At 38.7% G+C, this 15,205-nt stretch overlaps 2 protein-coding genes and 1 long non-coding RNA gene across 5 annotated transcripts; 1 reads left to right on the top strand and 2 right to left on the bottom strand.

The window, feature by feature from the left end:
• Window positions 1-1,120: 1,120 nt before the first annotated feature.
• LOC116688151 (interferon-induced GTP-binding protein Mx) lies at window positions 1,121-7,971 on the bottom strand. The gene is made up of 12 exons (XM_032513977.1): window positions 7,685-7,971; window positions 6,881-7,018; window positions 6,590-6,744; window positions 5,129-5,267; window positions 4,840-5,038; window positions 4,285-4,363; window positions 4,069-4,191; window positions 3,825-3,966; window positions 3,470-3,628; window positions 3,288-3,364; window positions 2,254-2,466; window positions 1,121-1,540 (listed from the first exon to the last, which is right to left on the bottom strand). The coding sequence occupies exons 1-12, from the start codon at window positions 7,869-7,871 to the stop codon at window positions 1,274-1,276; spliced, it is 1,878 nt and encodes a 625-aa protein (XP_032369868.1). The 5' UTR covers window positions 7,872-7,971; the 3' UTR covers window positions 1,121-1,273.
• Window positions 7,972-9,834: 1,863 nt separating this feature from the next.
• Window positions 9,835-13,208, bottom strand: LOC116688153 (zinc finger protein 613). Of its 3 annotated transcripts, none has more exons than XM_032513980.1 (3): window positions 12,697-13,208; window positions 11,566-11,907; window positions 9,835-11,156 (listed from the first exon to the last, which is right to left on the bottom strand). In XM_032513980.1, the coding sequence occupies exons 1-3, from the start codon at window positions 12,887-12,889 to the stop codon at window positions 10,273-10,275; spliced, it is 1,419 nt and encodes a 472-aa protein (XP_032369871.1). In that variant the 5' UTR covers window positions 12,890-13,208; the 3' UTR covers window positions 9,835-10,272. The 3 variants fall into 3 exon arrangements, with proteins under 3 accessions (XP_032369871.1, XP_032369872.1, XP_032369870.1); XM_032513981.1 differs by having other exon boundaries at window positions 11,566-11,904; XM_032513979.1 differs by having other exon boundaries at window positions 11,566-11,940; window positions 12,697-13,206.
• Window positions 13,209-13,881: 673 nt separating this feature from the next.
• LOC116688164 (uncharacterized) lies at window positions 13,882-14,424 on the top strand. The gene is made up of 2 exons (XR_004331723.1): window positions 13,882-14,052; window positions 14,168-14,424. It is a non-coding gene; the product is annotated as an uncharacterized LOC116688164 (long non-coding RNA).
• The last annotated feature ends 781 nt before the right edge of the window (window positions 14,425-15,205 follow it).

Raw genomic sequence — 15,205 nt, 5'->3', positions numbered from 1 at the left:
TAGGCACCGACACGTAGTTAAGCTTAGTAAACAGATCATGGTTTTAATTAATACTCTAGAGGAACGACACACGTATTTTCCTGGGTGAAAGTATAACAAATATTTTATTATATTAGTCTAGATTTCTGCATAGCGTTTGGCCGTAGCTGTATCCCTTCTACCATAAACTGTCCACCAATAAAACTGCACAGACTGCAGCTCCCCCTACTGACCAAATTGCCTTACTCGTCAATTATATTGAAAGGCTGTTGGAGCTTCTGAGGGAACTTTAGCAGAGAATTTATATATGTGTTAACATTTGGCATGCTTTCCAGAGTTCAAAGTCGAGAGGGCTATTAAAGACTTCCAAGGACTGGCAACAGACGGCTGTAGCAGAGACAGACTTATTTTTTACTGACATAATTGTCATTGTGATAGACAGTGGACAATATGATTAGCAGTACTGAATTTGTTCACTAGTATTGGTGTGACAATTAGTGTTTGCTCTACAACATGTAGACACTGTTGTTGTGACTCAGGGATACACAGCTCATGAGTGTGTAGTCAAAAGAGAGAAATACTGTAGATTTCAGCGACTCCTCAATGTGGCAACTCTTTTTCCAGACATAGTTATGATGCAGATATCTGCGACCCAGGTACATGGAGCTAGTCAAAAAATATCTACGTGCATTGGATGAAGTTCACACCTTGGTTAAATAAAGAGTGCAGCATTAATGTATTTGACTCATTTTTATTCTGACTGTACTACATTTGCATTTTTGTATTATATCTTTTTACTTCTTGGAGAGTTGTAATGGGGTTGCCATGGGTTAAGGGAGGGTGGGGATGGCTGTTGTATTTTGGTGATGTACAGTACATCTACCCCCCACTTGTTGAACCCTCTTGGCATGATGGCTCACTGGGACACGTCAATGGTCTTCAATGGACAACATGGTCTGTGAAGGTGAATATGTAAATGGTGTACTTGGTGCAAACATGTCTGTGACAGACAGATTGAGATGCAGCTTTTGTGATTTAATGCAAGATTTCAGTTCAAAAAAGCCAAAAATGAAACTTTACTACTCAAGAAAACCCTACAAAAAAAACATAATAACAAAAATACCCTTTTTTTTTTTGGTTCCTTTCCGTTTTGGACCTTATGTATGTATGTGGCATGCCATTCAGGAAACAAAAACATTAAATGGAAAAGTGAGAATATGGTGTAAAATCTGCAAAGGAATGTTTTTTTTTTTAAGAATGTGATTATTCAGCAACTTTTATTAGTAATCTTGTTTCAAGGAGTGCAATGAGTTGTGTTGAAGTTGTATATGTTCATACTGAAGTCAGTCAACAGCATGCGCGCCTTTGACAGGCGCTTGATGCGATTCTGAAGGTGGATTCTCTTGGTTTGTATGCCAGAGTCCTCTTGAAGCAGGATCTCGGTTTTCTCCTTGTCCTGAAGCAATTGCAGCATCTCCCTCTGCAGCTGGATGGCAGACTCCTGCAACATCTGGTAGCGGATCACAAGGGGGATCTGGTCAGCCAGACGCTGGCCAGCAATCTGTGGTTTTGAGAGGAGAAAGGGCTGTAACACAAAGCTACTATCTGCATCTGTTTATGTCACAAACATATCTGTGTTTGGATTAGACAGTAGGTGGACACAGTTTATACTGGAATTGTTATTCAGTTGTTTTCTTCTGCCATTTATACTCCTATTACATACAGTACAGTCGGTGTAGGACATTTCAAAAATATTTGGAGGGCAACTTTTCAAAGTCAAAGTATTTACAAAATGTTGGGGGCACTTTAAAAATAAATTAATCAGATAAAAAAAGCATACAGTTATCACAAACTTGTGCCAACATGAGTAAATAAAAAGCATACTATCGTTATTATAAGTACATTTACCTGCAACAGAGCCTTTTGTGTCAAATGTATGTTAGTGACAAAAATGGAAGTTAAATAAATTTAATGAAAATAGAATGATGGCTAAAATATTGGCCTAAGTTAGTAAATATACATTTGTTTGTTAGCATACTAAATATCTGTTAATATTAGCTGCCAATTAAATAATATTTCATCCATGTTCCCGACTTAGTCTGAAAATAAAAATATAGTTGAATGCCACCTTCAAAGAATACAGAAGACTGTCTATGCAATGGAAGATTAAAATAGATGTTTTCTTTCCTTCCTTTATACGGCATCTAAAAAGTGTGCTGTATTTAATTCTGAGAGACACAAAAATAAAATGCACAACATGTACATTTCACTTACTTGGTAATAGGATTTCAGGTGTTTAATCATCTCCTTCAGAGTGGCCCCACTGTCAGTGCTGCTGGTGCTCGTCTGTTCTTCCCTCTTCCGTTTCCCTAACTTCTTGCTGTATGTGCTGTCCTGAGTGTAAACAATCAATTCCATCTTAAACTGAGTCCTCAGCATGGACTCTGCTGCAGTTTCCCTCTCCTTTCTGATGGCTTCAATCTTCATCTAAAGGACACAAACTGTCAGTAAATATTCATCATCAAGGACCCCACTCACCCTGGTCACAGACTGTTTGCCCACCTCCCCTCTGGCAGGAGGTACCGCAGTCTGAGAGCAAGGGCCGCAAGGTTCAACAACAGCTTCTTCCCCACTGCTGTCAGCCTGTTGAACAATGAAACCCACTAAACAGTCCAATCAATCTGACTATTCGTGTACAAAATAATATGTTTGGAATGCACCTTATTCTCCACCGCACTATTTCACTTTAAATACAGATATTTATACTTTTTTTTTTTTGATTATTTTTTCAGGTTTTTTCCCTTTATTAGATAGAGACAGTGGATAGACATGTGAAACGGGGAGAGAGAGAAAGATGGGGGATGACACGCAGCAAAGGGCCACAGGCTGGATTCGAACCTGGGGCAAGCGCATTTACTCAGTGAGCTATAGGCCACCCCAGATATTTATACTTTATACCGTCTTTCAAAACTGTATGTATCTAGTATCAAGATATATATATATATATATATATACATACATTTTTCTTTTATATTTGACTTTTTTTAGACACTATATATTTATATGTATCACTCTATATGCTCTGCAAACCATTTAGCATTTATTTATTTTAATTCTTATAAATAATAACTTGACTTTTCCACAGTGTTTTTAATTGTTTCTGTGCTGTATTATTTTTAGCTGAGAACTTTGCACGTAATTTCGTACTACAGTGTACTGTGGTATGACAATAAAGAAATTTAAATCTTACTGTCATACTGTACAGCCTACTGTATGTATACAGTAGCAATGGGCAGTGAAAATGATACCTGAGCTGTTTTGATGAGGTTAGGAAGTCCAACTAGGCTGCTCTGTGCCAACTCAAACAACTCCTTCTTCACAATTTCTAAAAGAGAAAATACAAATTAGACAATACCAGATCTGATAATAACTCAAATGTCTTGCATATTCAGATGGCCTGCAATCATTGTAGCATCATGATTAGACATGCCTGTCACTTCCTTGAGTTTCAGGACAGCAGGCCCTTCCAGCTGTTTAATCTGCTCCTTCACCATGCCCTCAAAGGTCTTGTAGTTGATGAACCCAGGCAGTTCTCTTCCACGGTACTTTCGTTCATACTGAGCCACCTCTCTCTCAATATTCCAGTTGACTGCAATAGGGATGAATTTTTAGGGGGGTGGAAATTTGACATAAAGAAGGTTAGTACAATAGTCAATACAGCAGTCTAAAGCAAAACTTATTGACAATATTGTACAATCTCACTCAATAGTTTACGTTACAGTTTAGTGGCATGAAAGACAAACTGTTTTCAAGTGATGTAATGACCAAGTTGTTAATGCACCTACATGTTATTCCAGAGCGCTCAATGACATCTTTCCATACCGCAAACTCTTTTCTGAGTATGGCAAAGATATTAGTCCTGCTTCCAAATTTGAGTTCCTCCCCTGCGGCGAGGCTGATAGCATCATATGTAAATGCTGTCACTTTCTAAAATATAACAGGTTCAGATAAAAGAAGAGGGCAAATTAGTTTCTTTTAAGAAGCTCAAATCGAGGAGGTGCCGTGTTCTGTGTCAGCTCTTAAACTCACATCAATGAGGAAACTGAGTCTCTCAGTTGCGTCAGGTGGGGGTCCGTTGCCATATTTTTCGAGCTCTGCCTGAGTCTGCCTGAGTTTCTTTTCTATCTGCTCTTCCAGTTGAGGCAGTGATCTCTACAAATCACACATGGGTCAAACCTTTAACAACTGAAGTGGGCAAAGTCATCTGTAGTGGACCAATAGCGGGAAGCACAAAGAAGTATCTACCTGGATATGATGCACCAGCTCAAGGGTGAGGTTTTCTGCGAGTTTAGGAACAGTGGCAAGGCCTTCATCGTAGAGGATCCTACAGCACAAATACACGTTACGGAGTATATGCTGCATCTCTGCAAAAACGGCAAATTATTGTTTGTATAACCCTTATGTAGAAAATCAACACTTTTGTTGACACTTTTTATCAACGTTTTCTTACGTTTTTGTCCATCACTTTTGACGCTTTTTATCGATGTTTGTCACTTTTTTTTAACGTTTTCAATACTGCGTAACACTAACTTATTAACTTTGGTTTTACAGTTATTTTGGGAATTTATGGTCAATAAACCTCATTTATGGGGAATTATACCTAATGTTTGAGTTAAAAGCAGAAATAAGGAATTATTTTATAAAATTGAATAAGACACCCCAAAATTATTGAAAGTAGTGATTTGTTCTTGCCAAAGAGCGTTGGAATCAGTCATGGGTAATTAAAAAGAACATTGATATAGGAAAACGGGTCAATTTGACCCGAGGACAACATGAGGGTTAATCAACATAAAAACATACTGTAATTGTAGATGATTTTTAAAGAAGGCTTCCTCTCTTTCTATTGCTTCAGTCAGAGACACCTTGTCTGTGATATCCTTCTGACCCCTGCACCGGACGATCATGTAGCCCTTCTTCAGGTGGATGACCTCATTATGGACAATATCAACCACTGTCTTTTCTGTGCCTTTGTCCACCAGGTCAGGCTTGGTCAAGATACCTGGAAAGAGAGAGTCCACTTAGAAATACTACATTCAAGTTGTGTTACTAAAGAGCCTTTTGACTTTTCTTAAAAATCAGCTCTATTTACCCAGAGTCCTCTCCCCATCAGGATCCACCTCCTGGGCCATCTTCAAAGCCTCTGTGGTTGCTATGTCCACGTTGCATGGAACAACCACCAAGCTGATGGTTTCTTGTCTTTGGATGAACTTCTGGATCAGTCTCTTTATCTGAAAGTATTCATTAACATAAGTATATTTATGTATAATTGTAAAATTTGAATCTGTACAACCATCAAAGTACCATTTGGTGTGGGACTGTTCAATCAAATAATGAACAAATACATTATACCAAGACTTTAAATCACTACTTCTAGTGAGGTTTAAATAAGCATGACACGCAAAATTGTTGGATGGATGGTCCAGTCATGTAACCTACAATCAATCACACAAAACTCAATGCTCTGGGGAAACAAATGTGCCATTTAAGCCACATCCGACTAATTTGTTTATCTGAGAGGTTGAGAGGCTGTTCATGACCAGCACATCCACTGTGTAGTATTTTTCCACAGAGTGAAAGCAAAGCAGATCTGGGATGTTACGTTATCAGTTATCAGTCATCTGTATAAAACACACTGTTGGAAAATAAAAACAAGTATGCAAGCTAAGCAGTCAAACAGGGTTATGCTAGAATGAAATACAAGTATAACCTTGCATTTTTCTTGCTTCATTTCCATGTTTTTAGTATGGGTCATCAACTGATGAGGATGATGACTTTTTATTTGAATGAGAATCATCCCATTTTTTAAGTTTTCTTCAGTATCAAAGTAATCCAGTTGTAGTTTTCTGTATATGCATGGGAACAGTGCAAACAGAAACTACTGATAGTGATGGAACTTTTACAGTGTCAGATTCTGAAAACCCCTGTTTTAGCCTAACTGCATTACTCAAGGAAAGGTCAGAGCCTAAATCCTTATGACTGGGATTTGTTGCAAAGATCCAGGACAGGAAAATTTAAACATCGACAACTTCTCAGTCCCTCCCCCCTTTCTGCTAAAGCTTAAGACGGTGTCCTAAAGCCCTTCCCCCACAAGGAAGAATGAATGCATGTACATTAGCATGCAGTTAGACACACCCTGATTGGTGCATCTGAACAGGGAGCTGTGGATTTTTGCAAATCACACTACAGCCTGTAAGTGGTGCCAGAAGAGACAGTTTTTTTTTGTTTTTTTTAAATTACCTGCCCCATGTAGTTCTACTCGAACATAGGGTCCCATTCAGCAATATGACAGCAAGTTAGTTTTAAAAGTCTTACCTACTGCACCTTTAAGTTGCATTAATATCCACTACAAATTTTGAGGGAAGTAAGTTTTCTATACCTGAGGGCATGAACTGACATGTTGAACAAGTGGACATGTAACCGGTTTATGACACTAGAGCACTGAAAGGGTCAACAAAGTCATTACGATTCATCCTTTGAGGACAATGACTGCTTTGTAACCAGATTTCCTCGCAATGTGTCCAATACTCAAGATATTTTTTCTCTAGCACACCTGGTCTCCAATGTTCTCTGGTTGTCCCTTTACAGCTACCCTGGTGATGCCGGGCAGGTCAATGAGCGTCAGGTCTGGAACATCAGGAGAGGCGATCTCCAGACTGATGAGGTCATCACTAATCCCCACCCCTTCCCCGGCCATTTCATTCTGAGCTGGAGAGAGAAGACATGATGTAAAATGATTACAGATGATGGTAGTGCTGATCACTGAAAAGCAAATACAACTCCCTTCAACCTCTTCCAATAGTTGGCTTTTGATCTTGACATTTGAGAATGTTGTATACTGTACCTTCTCGAATCATCATCTCCACATCTGCAGGGTCTTCTATTTCTTCCTCACAGTCCTGGTAGCTTATCTTTCCGTACCACTCCTCTCCTTCTTTCTTTCTCTTCATCTTCAGTTCGAGAGGACATCTTGTCACAATGCCTGAGTTACAAAAGAGTTGAAAAAGAGAGGAAGAGTTCAAGTTGATTCCAGTGTAGGCTACATGGAGAAATAATGAAAGATGTCACAGATAGCACCACATTACAAAGTTTTTATCAAATCGTTAAAAAATATCTTAGCACAGATAAAGTTTTGACTCAGGTGTGTCAAAAAGAACAATTAATAATAATAATTAGAATTATTCAAATTTGTATAGCCTATTATATTATTAAAATTAAACGAATGATTAAGCCTTTTGAATAAATATCTATTACGCCTACTGTAACTACTGGTAATGGGTTAGGTTTTTCATGCTGTTTGTTGTAGGCCTAGTCGTTTTTTTATTTATATTTTTATTTTGCTGGACAGACAGACACAAAAGACTGAATTAACACGGATCCAGAGTTTTTAAAAGATTTCATAACAATGCTAGAAAGGTCATTTTTGGTATTTTATCATGACCCAAAAACTCAAGTACGACCTATTTCGAGTTTGCCACTGTGCTCAGAGCACCCTTTCACGATTCCACACTTCAGCATCCAATCAATATGCGATAATATTTCAGTTTTTATCATTTTGTGACCGCTGGTTTTGAGATTTGTGTTAAGGAATGCCGTATGTTTTAGCTATTAGAATAAAACCAAAGAGTATTTTTTTTTACTGACTTACCACTGCCTCTTGGCAGAGCCACCCCTGACAGCGCCTCCAACACGGAGCTCTTCCCCGAGCTTTGGTCTCCAATCACGGCGATGGCTGGCAGCGCCAAGTCCTTCTCCACACCCAGAGACCGAAGAGAGTCGATGAGGTCAATGCAGGGACGCACCTTCTCCTCATACTGTTGGTTCAGTGTGTTCATGATAATCTCCTGTAAAAAGCAAATTAAGAAATGCTAAATGACAATTCAACTCCTGCTACTATCACACAACCTCGGTGTGCCGGCAGAATCTGACTGCAGTGAGAAATCAAAACTTAACTTAGGTTTCGTTTCTCTTGCTGTGTGTTTCTCTTTAGACAGTCAGTGTCATGTCTACATTTCCACGAATTAGTTTCTCATGTTCCAATTGCTTTTGGTTATAAGGTTTTGTGAATAAGCATCCACCCAGACTCGGTTCAATAGCCCTACTGTAAATTAAACGTATAGGCTACACACATTATTTTTTTTAAATTATAAAATAGATAACAAACCCTACTGTAATTATTAAAAAAGAAAAATACACAAAACAATTATAGAGGGTCTATTACACTACAAACTGTAAATGAACAAGAGAAAACTAACACACAAAAAGTTATTACCACTAATATAATGTTACCTTATACCATATGGTAATGTATTATATAAACCAATCTTTACAGAAACTTGGCTTGTCAGCTTGTAAAAAATAAAAATAAAAAAATCACATGGCAAATAGGCCAAATTACCAAAAAGTAATGAGCGTCTCAGCTTATAATAAACCACCAAGTCTGCAGTTGTATAGGCAATAGGTTTCTCACTATGATAATACAACAGCAGGTTAGCAAGTCATCTGTAATTATCAATGTTAACAAGGTATCAATAGAGGGTTTTAAATCAAACCATCAATAGTTTTTACTAAGTGGTACAGAGATGGCTGTTGATCGAGATGCCGTGGAGTACTTTCCAGAAGGTCAGAGTTCATTGGGCCCATTGGAGGAGTCTACCTGATGAACTAAAGAGACAAAACATATGCTACAGGAGGAGATGCAAATGTCCGAGACACAACCTGGCAACCCAAATAGTGAATGTCTTACAACGGCTACAAAGCATTTTTACATTATTTAGCCTCTAATAAAGCTATTACAACCCCTCTATAAAAGGTGATGCATTAGAAAGTGATGTGATTGTCTAATGTTCCATGACAAAAATCAAGGAAAACAAGGGTGTGAACCACCAGATCGTTTTATTATTTAACAGCAGGTGGAGTCAAATGGAGACAAAAAATTAGATGGGTAAGAAAATAAAAACATGTACCTCTCCAGAATGTTGCTGATAAAAGAAGAGGAAGACATTGCATCACACATATTATTTCTCGTCAAAATGATTGATGATAGTATCTGCTGAGTTAACAATAAAATAAATAAAATTCTGTTACAGGTAACAGTTTCTTTTAATGTAAATTGTTTTTGTTCCATTTTAAAGCAATTTTTGTGTATATAAATTTGTTCTATAAACACATATAACTTCATTTGTTCTGTGGCTATACTCTTTGTTAAAAAGAAGATTGCTGGGCAAATTAAGGTTATCTTCACCATATTAGGTTTGAGTCTGCCTATTAAGAAACTTGAATGATCATAAAGAGCCCATAATAATCCCAAGCATCAAGGCAATTTCTCAGACTCGATTAAGTCGGATCAGCAAGTTAAACACTATCACTACCTACTTAATAATTCCAATAAGCTAATGAGAGGTCTCTCCCAGACGTTTCACTTAATAGGCAACTAAAAGAATTGATAATCCTCAAAGTTAACTGGCCCAAACTCAATAAGTGAGAACTGAACCTGGAGAGTTTGAAGTTTATGTTCTGAAGTCAAGAACAAATTCCAAACAAATCGTACAGAGCAGCCTGGGAGCTGGTTCTCTCAGCGTTCCCCTCAACCTGTGGACCTTTGACCAAGTTTAACATGCATGTCTGGCACCATGACACTGTAGAAGTTGAGAGAAGAAACAAAAAAAACAACATTAAAAAAAAAAAAAAAAAGCACATGTCCCCTTTAAATACACCGAGACCTGAAGGGAACTCCAGAGCCTCAGTGTTTTCGTTGAAGCGAGCAACACTTTCACATTACGTATTATGTTATTTCCCTGTGAATATAAAAATATTTATGTGCAGATTTAAGATTTCTCTGAAAGCTATAGTGCATAGTTTCTGTTGGCCCCATGAGGAATTTGTAAGTAATGACAACCAAACTGTGGGTGCGTACCTTGAATGTAGCTTTATCACTGGGTCTGTAGCAGTTTTGTACATCCTGCCAGTAACATGAAGCCGGCCTTCATCCTCACTTCAAATGAAAACAAAATCGAATGAATAGAGCCTAGCTTCAGTAATGAAAGGGCAAAGCTAATATTCACATCATCTTAAATGTATTTAATGTTAAATTTCTAGAGGCCCATCAACGTAACAAATCACAAATTTTTCCGCTATAATAAAAATTGATCTTCTATTAAAACAGTCAATATTGAAGTCTCCGACAATCCATGTTTTCCAGATGGCCACTACCTGAATGATTCATACATTCATATATCACAACTGTTGTATGTAATCCATTTTGTTCTCTGAATGGATGTTTAGATGTGTGTTTAAGTTGCTCTTCCTTTTAAACCTTTTCCCACACAACACGCACAGATGGGGTCTTTCCCCCGTATGAGTCATCCTGTGAGTCTCCAAGTCGCCCTTTCGATTGAAGCGCCGACCACAGTCGCTGCACTGGTGTGGCCGTTCCCCCGTGTGGATTCTCATGTGCAAAGTCAAAGTTCCTCTCTGCCTAAAGTTCATGCCACATTCCTTACACAGGAACGGCTTCTCTCCTGTGTGGATTCTCACATGATCCCTCAAATGGCTTGACTCTTTAAAACGTTTGGCACAGATGGGACAAGTATGTCTTCTGTCCCTGGTCAGATCATTCATGTCTTCGTTCACTCCAATATTGTCTCTTATCCTACTGCGCCGGTTGGAGTTGTGCTTTTTGTTTTGCCTGGTTACTGTTGGTGTGAGGGTCTTAATCCATTCTCCATTCATCACGCCTTCTGTATTCTCTTCGTATTCACGCTGAGCTGCGGTTTTGTTTAGGTTGAAGTAGTAAGAGGGCTGAGGAACCGTCAGTCCGGACAGTTTGCAGCCTTCTCCTTCAACATCTCTTCTCTTTTTATCCAATGTGTAAAATGTTTTGCTTTTCCGAGTCTGGTTGTGGCTTGGGCTTGAAGAATTAGGCTCATCATAACTGCTCTCTGACTGAGGAGGGAGTTCATAGTAGCGGTTAGTAACTTCCTGGGGACCAGATGATGGAAACTTTTCCTCTTTTATCTGAGGGGGATCAGAGTCCTTGTGGTCCTGACTGGGCTTCCAGTCTTGTTCAGTGTCCTGCTGCCCATCAAGCCCATCCCGCCCATGAGTGATCTCAAGCGGATCTACAAGGACAGAGGTGTGGAAGCGTACTCAATTTTGCAAAATACCCTTTGTCAAACACAAAAAACATGCCTACGTATAACTCCTTTCACCTTTTGTAAGTGTTTTCAGCATGTTCAAACCTAACTAAAGATCCAGCGTTGCATTAGGGAATTTTTTTCACCTTGCTGTTGATGGCATGCAGTTCAAACATCAACTGACAAAAACATGAATATCAAATATTAATTTCGTTATTAAAATATTTCTTATTGTGTTGCAGTTTTAGTTTTTGCAATGTCAAATGGACGTGCGACTTAACCGACAAACCCAATCAAAATGTCTTAAAATAGAGCATTTTTAGTGGATGATAATACATAAATAATACATTTTTGTTTTTATTTTCCTGGCCTGTGTTGGATGTCCTCTCCTCACCTTTCAGGGCTTCTCGCTGAAGTCCAAAAGACTCTGGATTTATCCCACAGGGTATCTCAGCCTCCCTGGTTGATGGAGATGTTATTAACTCGTCGAAATCCGGCTCGGCTTTAATATCTGATGTCTGTTCATCAGCCAATGTTACGCAGAAGTCTGAGGCCGGCTCCTCGACGTCTTCTCTTTTCACAAACTGAGGAGAGCCGGTGGTATCGCCCTGCTGCCTGCAGGGCGATCCTTCATGATCAGCTTCATTAATATGCAGGGTGCTCAGGCTCACATCTGAGGGGCAGCACTCAGGAGAAGCCTCCTTATCACAGCAAACAGCAATGACCTGATGAGCTGCTGAATGACATGAGAGTGCATGCAGGGATGACACTGGAGATAAAAAAAAAAAAAAAAAAAAAAAAAAAAAAAAAAAAAAAAAAACTTACTTTAAATCCACATTTAAATCTAACATGTGACATCAAGACATTGCATCTTAGTTTTGAGAGTTGTTGGGTTTTAAAAACATTGCTTATGTTATGAAACCAATGTACTTTAAGTATTGTTGCACTGTATGTATACCCTAGAGCCAGATTGGTATAATACTGATTAAGCCTAGTTAAAATTTGACTGTCTCACATCAACCCTAGCTTTTAAAGAATTGATTAGGCCATATCTATCATTTAGCATGAGGCAGCTCATTGTCCCCACAGGAAAGGTAATTGCAGTCCCAGCCTTTGGAAGCCGTCCCTGCTTGATTTGAACAAAGAATGTGTACTCAGGTAGTTTATTGGACTTATTTATGGGAACTGACACCGACTTGGTAGGATACTGTGGCTCAAGTCATGGATTGAGACATAACACCTTTCTTTTGTAAACACCTGACCAAAAAGGAGAGTTTTCAATTGAGGAACCACCCTCAACTCTAGGGAATACATTTGTGTAATTTAAATTTTTTAGGACAGATCTCATGTGACTCCATCAGGGAGAAGTATGGATCAAGTCCACTGCTGGCAGTGTTATATTTTGTGTTTCTTCGTCTTTGTCATGTCATTTTCATGCTGTTTTATTCAATATTTTGTTAATTCTCCTCATCAATCCAATGAAACACGTCATTAGTTACAGAGTCGAGAGATTTAATCCACATACCTGATCTATGTAATTTGACTCGAGGCCAGAGCACCAGGGTTTTCAGGTGATCTATCTCCTGTTTGGATCGGCTGATTTCTCCCTGGTACTCTGTCAACGTTTTCTCCACCTCCCCGAAAATCTCCACAGCCGCCGCTGTCAGCCGCTCACAAATTAAAGCGTTTAGATAGTGTAGAATGGCCATGTCAGCCATGGATGTACCCTATTTAGAGAACGAGGACAGCTCCAAGGGGCCTCTCCTCTCTAGCGACGCTCCTATGACGCAACTTTTATGTTAGCAAGCAATCATCTGCCGTTAGCATGCCATTGACTGCCATTCATTTTGGCGCCACTTTGACAGTGAATAACTTTACATATGAAGCGTTTAAAGACTCTATTTGCCCATTGTTTATTTCTAAAGAAACACAACAATGTATAAAAAGAGCTCCATTAACTTGTATCTCACGTTACGGATACGTAGCAGAGGTTTTTGTAAAGATAGGCTAACGATTGCGTCATAACCACGCGACCTACTGTTGCATAGTAGAGGAATTACCGTGTAGTACAGGGTAAGCTCGCATGCAGTTTGGACTTCCATTAGCTGTTTAGGTTTAATTACTAATTTTAACTAGCATGTTAGTTCGCAGTAGTTAGCCTGTGCCTATGTTATCTCCTCACATGTGCCTACGCTCTCCGTCTCTGCTGATTGGGAATGATTGAGATTTCTCTTTGTACAGCTACCAGAAGACTTACAACATACAGGTTGCACACGTCACAGCTACGTCTTCAAGCGCAGTTGAAGGCTGCGCGGTAACGCTAAACTATCACCTTGTTTGTTATTATTCATTTAGAACACAGATGTACAAACAGCATGGATATATTTTTTTTCAGAGTTTGTACACGTGTGGAAGGACCAGAGACACAAAATAACACCCCAAATTCCTGAAAATTAATTTTTTCATAATATGGGCAATTTGAGTTAATCAGAGACAGTTTAAATGGATATAGTCATATGTGGATCTTTGGGTTAATACAGTCTATGGTTTGTCTTTTATTAGGCTATACACATCCATCAAGTACTCCCGGAAATGCTAGGGTGTCGTAGAAGCACCGGAGAGGGCATTTGGGGAGCCTTGAATACAGAGCAATGTTAATAAGTGACTGTAAAAATGGCGCAGAGTAGGCTATTTGTATATTAAAGGCCCATTTAATTGATTGACATGTACATTTCTTATTTTGTGTGTCCCAGGAAACAACAGAAAGATCAACTGACCCACCGTCATTGTGGGCTGTTCTCTTAATACATCCATGATTGCACCTGGCAGACTCTCATGGAACAAGAAACATCCCTCAAAGACCATCCAACCAAGGCAACGGGTCAAAGGTTAGGGGTCAACTACTTTTCAGGGCAAAGTGCTTGCGTAACATCAGGTGCACAATCTGATCCATCAACAAGAGAAACTAACTTGTTTGTGTACATTTTTTCACACAGAGCAGACAAAAAGATCTGACAACATGGAGAACAGCTCGTTTATGGGTGAATTTGTATTAATTTGCATCTTTATTAGGATGAATGCCTGTAAAATACCCACACTCATGATGCATGTGGTAGTATATGGACCCGTGCACATTGATCATGGACGTCAGACACATACTGTACATGGATGTTTGATCTGCTTCATTATTTTGATGCAAGCCACATGCTGGAAGTCAAGAAACAAGGTTTCACAAGTCATATCAAACAGCAAATGGGCATTATCCTTTAAATATTACTATACAAAAATTGCAGTTTTTTTTAAATTGTACAAAACTGAATTGGGATTTTAAAGACAATAAAAACTCAATATTAGTTATGAGCCCTATTCTCACCGTGCTGATGCACCTTTTTTTGCTGGGCTCTAGCAGTGTAAAAGAATACTCTGGACGTGCTTTAGAGAGGTATAACTTCTGTTTATAATTTCCCAGTAGTCTGAGGATAGCATAGACAACAGTCACAGCAATTTGCAGCAAGAGCAGCCACTTGTAAACAATTAGGGAGACCATCTTCCTCTTTACATCATAAATATGAAATGACAGTGTGATCTGTTGTCTGTGCAGATGCAACTAAGAAGTGAAAACCACGGAACATACACATACTGCAGTGGTTGCAAATATGGTACTTTTGTCTTTCACAATTTCTTGTATAGTGTTTTTTTAAATGAGGTGTTTAGACTTTCTGACATGATCAATATCAGACATGAGTTGGGATCTATTTATTTTAACTAATATAAGAGAAATGTCACTAATTATGAATATGTGTCAAATAAGAAACACCCAATATCAAAATATAGTTCCAGTTAGATTAGAAAAAAGAACATACATGTTTATATAGGGATCTAAATACAATTTCAGGAATGATTAAAAGCATGTGATCTTTGTAAACTTTCAGAGATAAACTGTTTACTAGTTTCACAGAGAGCACATTAGCACATGTACAGTAAGACATCATGCACTGAGTCGACCCCATTTTCGAAACAATAATGTATACAAA

The sequence above is a fragment of the Etheostoma spectabile genome, chromosome 4 (assembly GCF_008692095.1).
Source record: "Etheostoma spectabile isolate EspeVRDwgs_2016 chromosome 4, UIUC_Espe_1.0, whole genome shotgun sequence".
NCBI classification, from domain to species: domain Eukaryota; kingdom Metazoa; phylum Chordata; class Actinopteri; order Perciformes; family Percidae; genus Etheostoma; species Etheostoma spectabile.
The sequence above is the reverse complement of the archived record's forward strand: the minus strand, read 5'-3'. Positions and strand labels throughout refer to the sequence as shown.

Coding starts and splice junctions, on each gene's coding strand:
- LOC116688151 (XM_032513977.1), bottom strand. CDS start 7,871: ATGAACACACTGAACCAACAGTATGAGGAGAAGGTGCGTCCCTGCATT. Junction 3,365..3,469: donor GAAACTCAAGGAAGTGACAG/GCATGTCTAATC, acceptor TTTCTCTTTTAG/AAATTGTGAAGAAGGAGTTG. Junction 2,467..3,287: donor ACCTCATCAAAACAGCTCAG/GTATCATTTTCA, acceptor TGTGTCCTTTAG/ATGAAGATTGAAGCCATCAG.
- LOC116688153 (XM_032513979.1), bottom strand. CDS start 12,889: ATGGCTGACATGGCCATTCTACACTATCTAAACGCTTTAATTTGTGAG. Junction 11,941..12,696: donor AGTCAAATTACATAGATCAG/GTATGTGGATTA, acceptor TTTTATCTCCAG/TGTCATCCCTGCATGCACTC. Junction 11,157..11,565: donor TCAGCGAGAAGCCCTGAAAG/GTGAGGAGAGGA, acceptor CTGTCCTTGTAG/ATCCGCTTGAGATCACTCAT.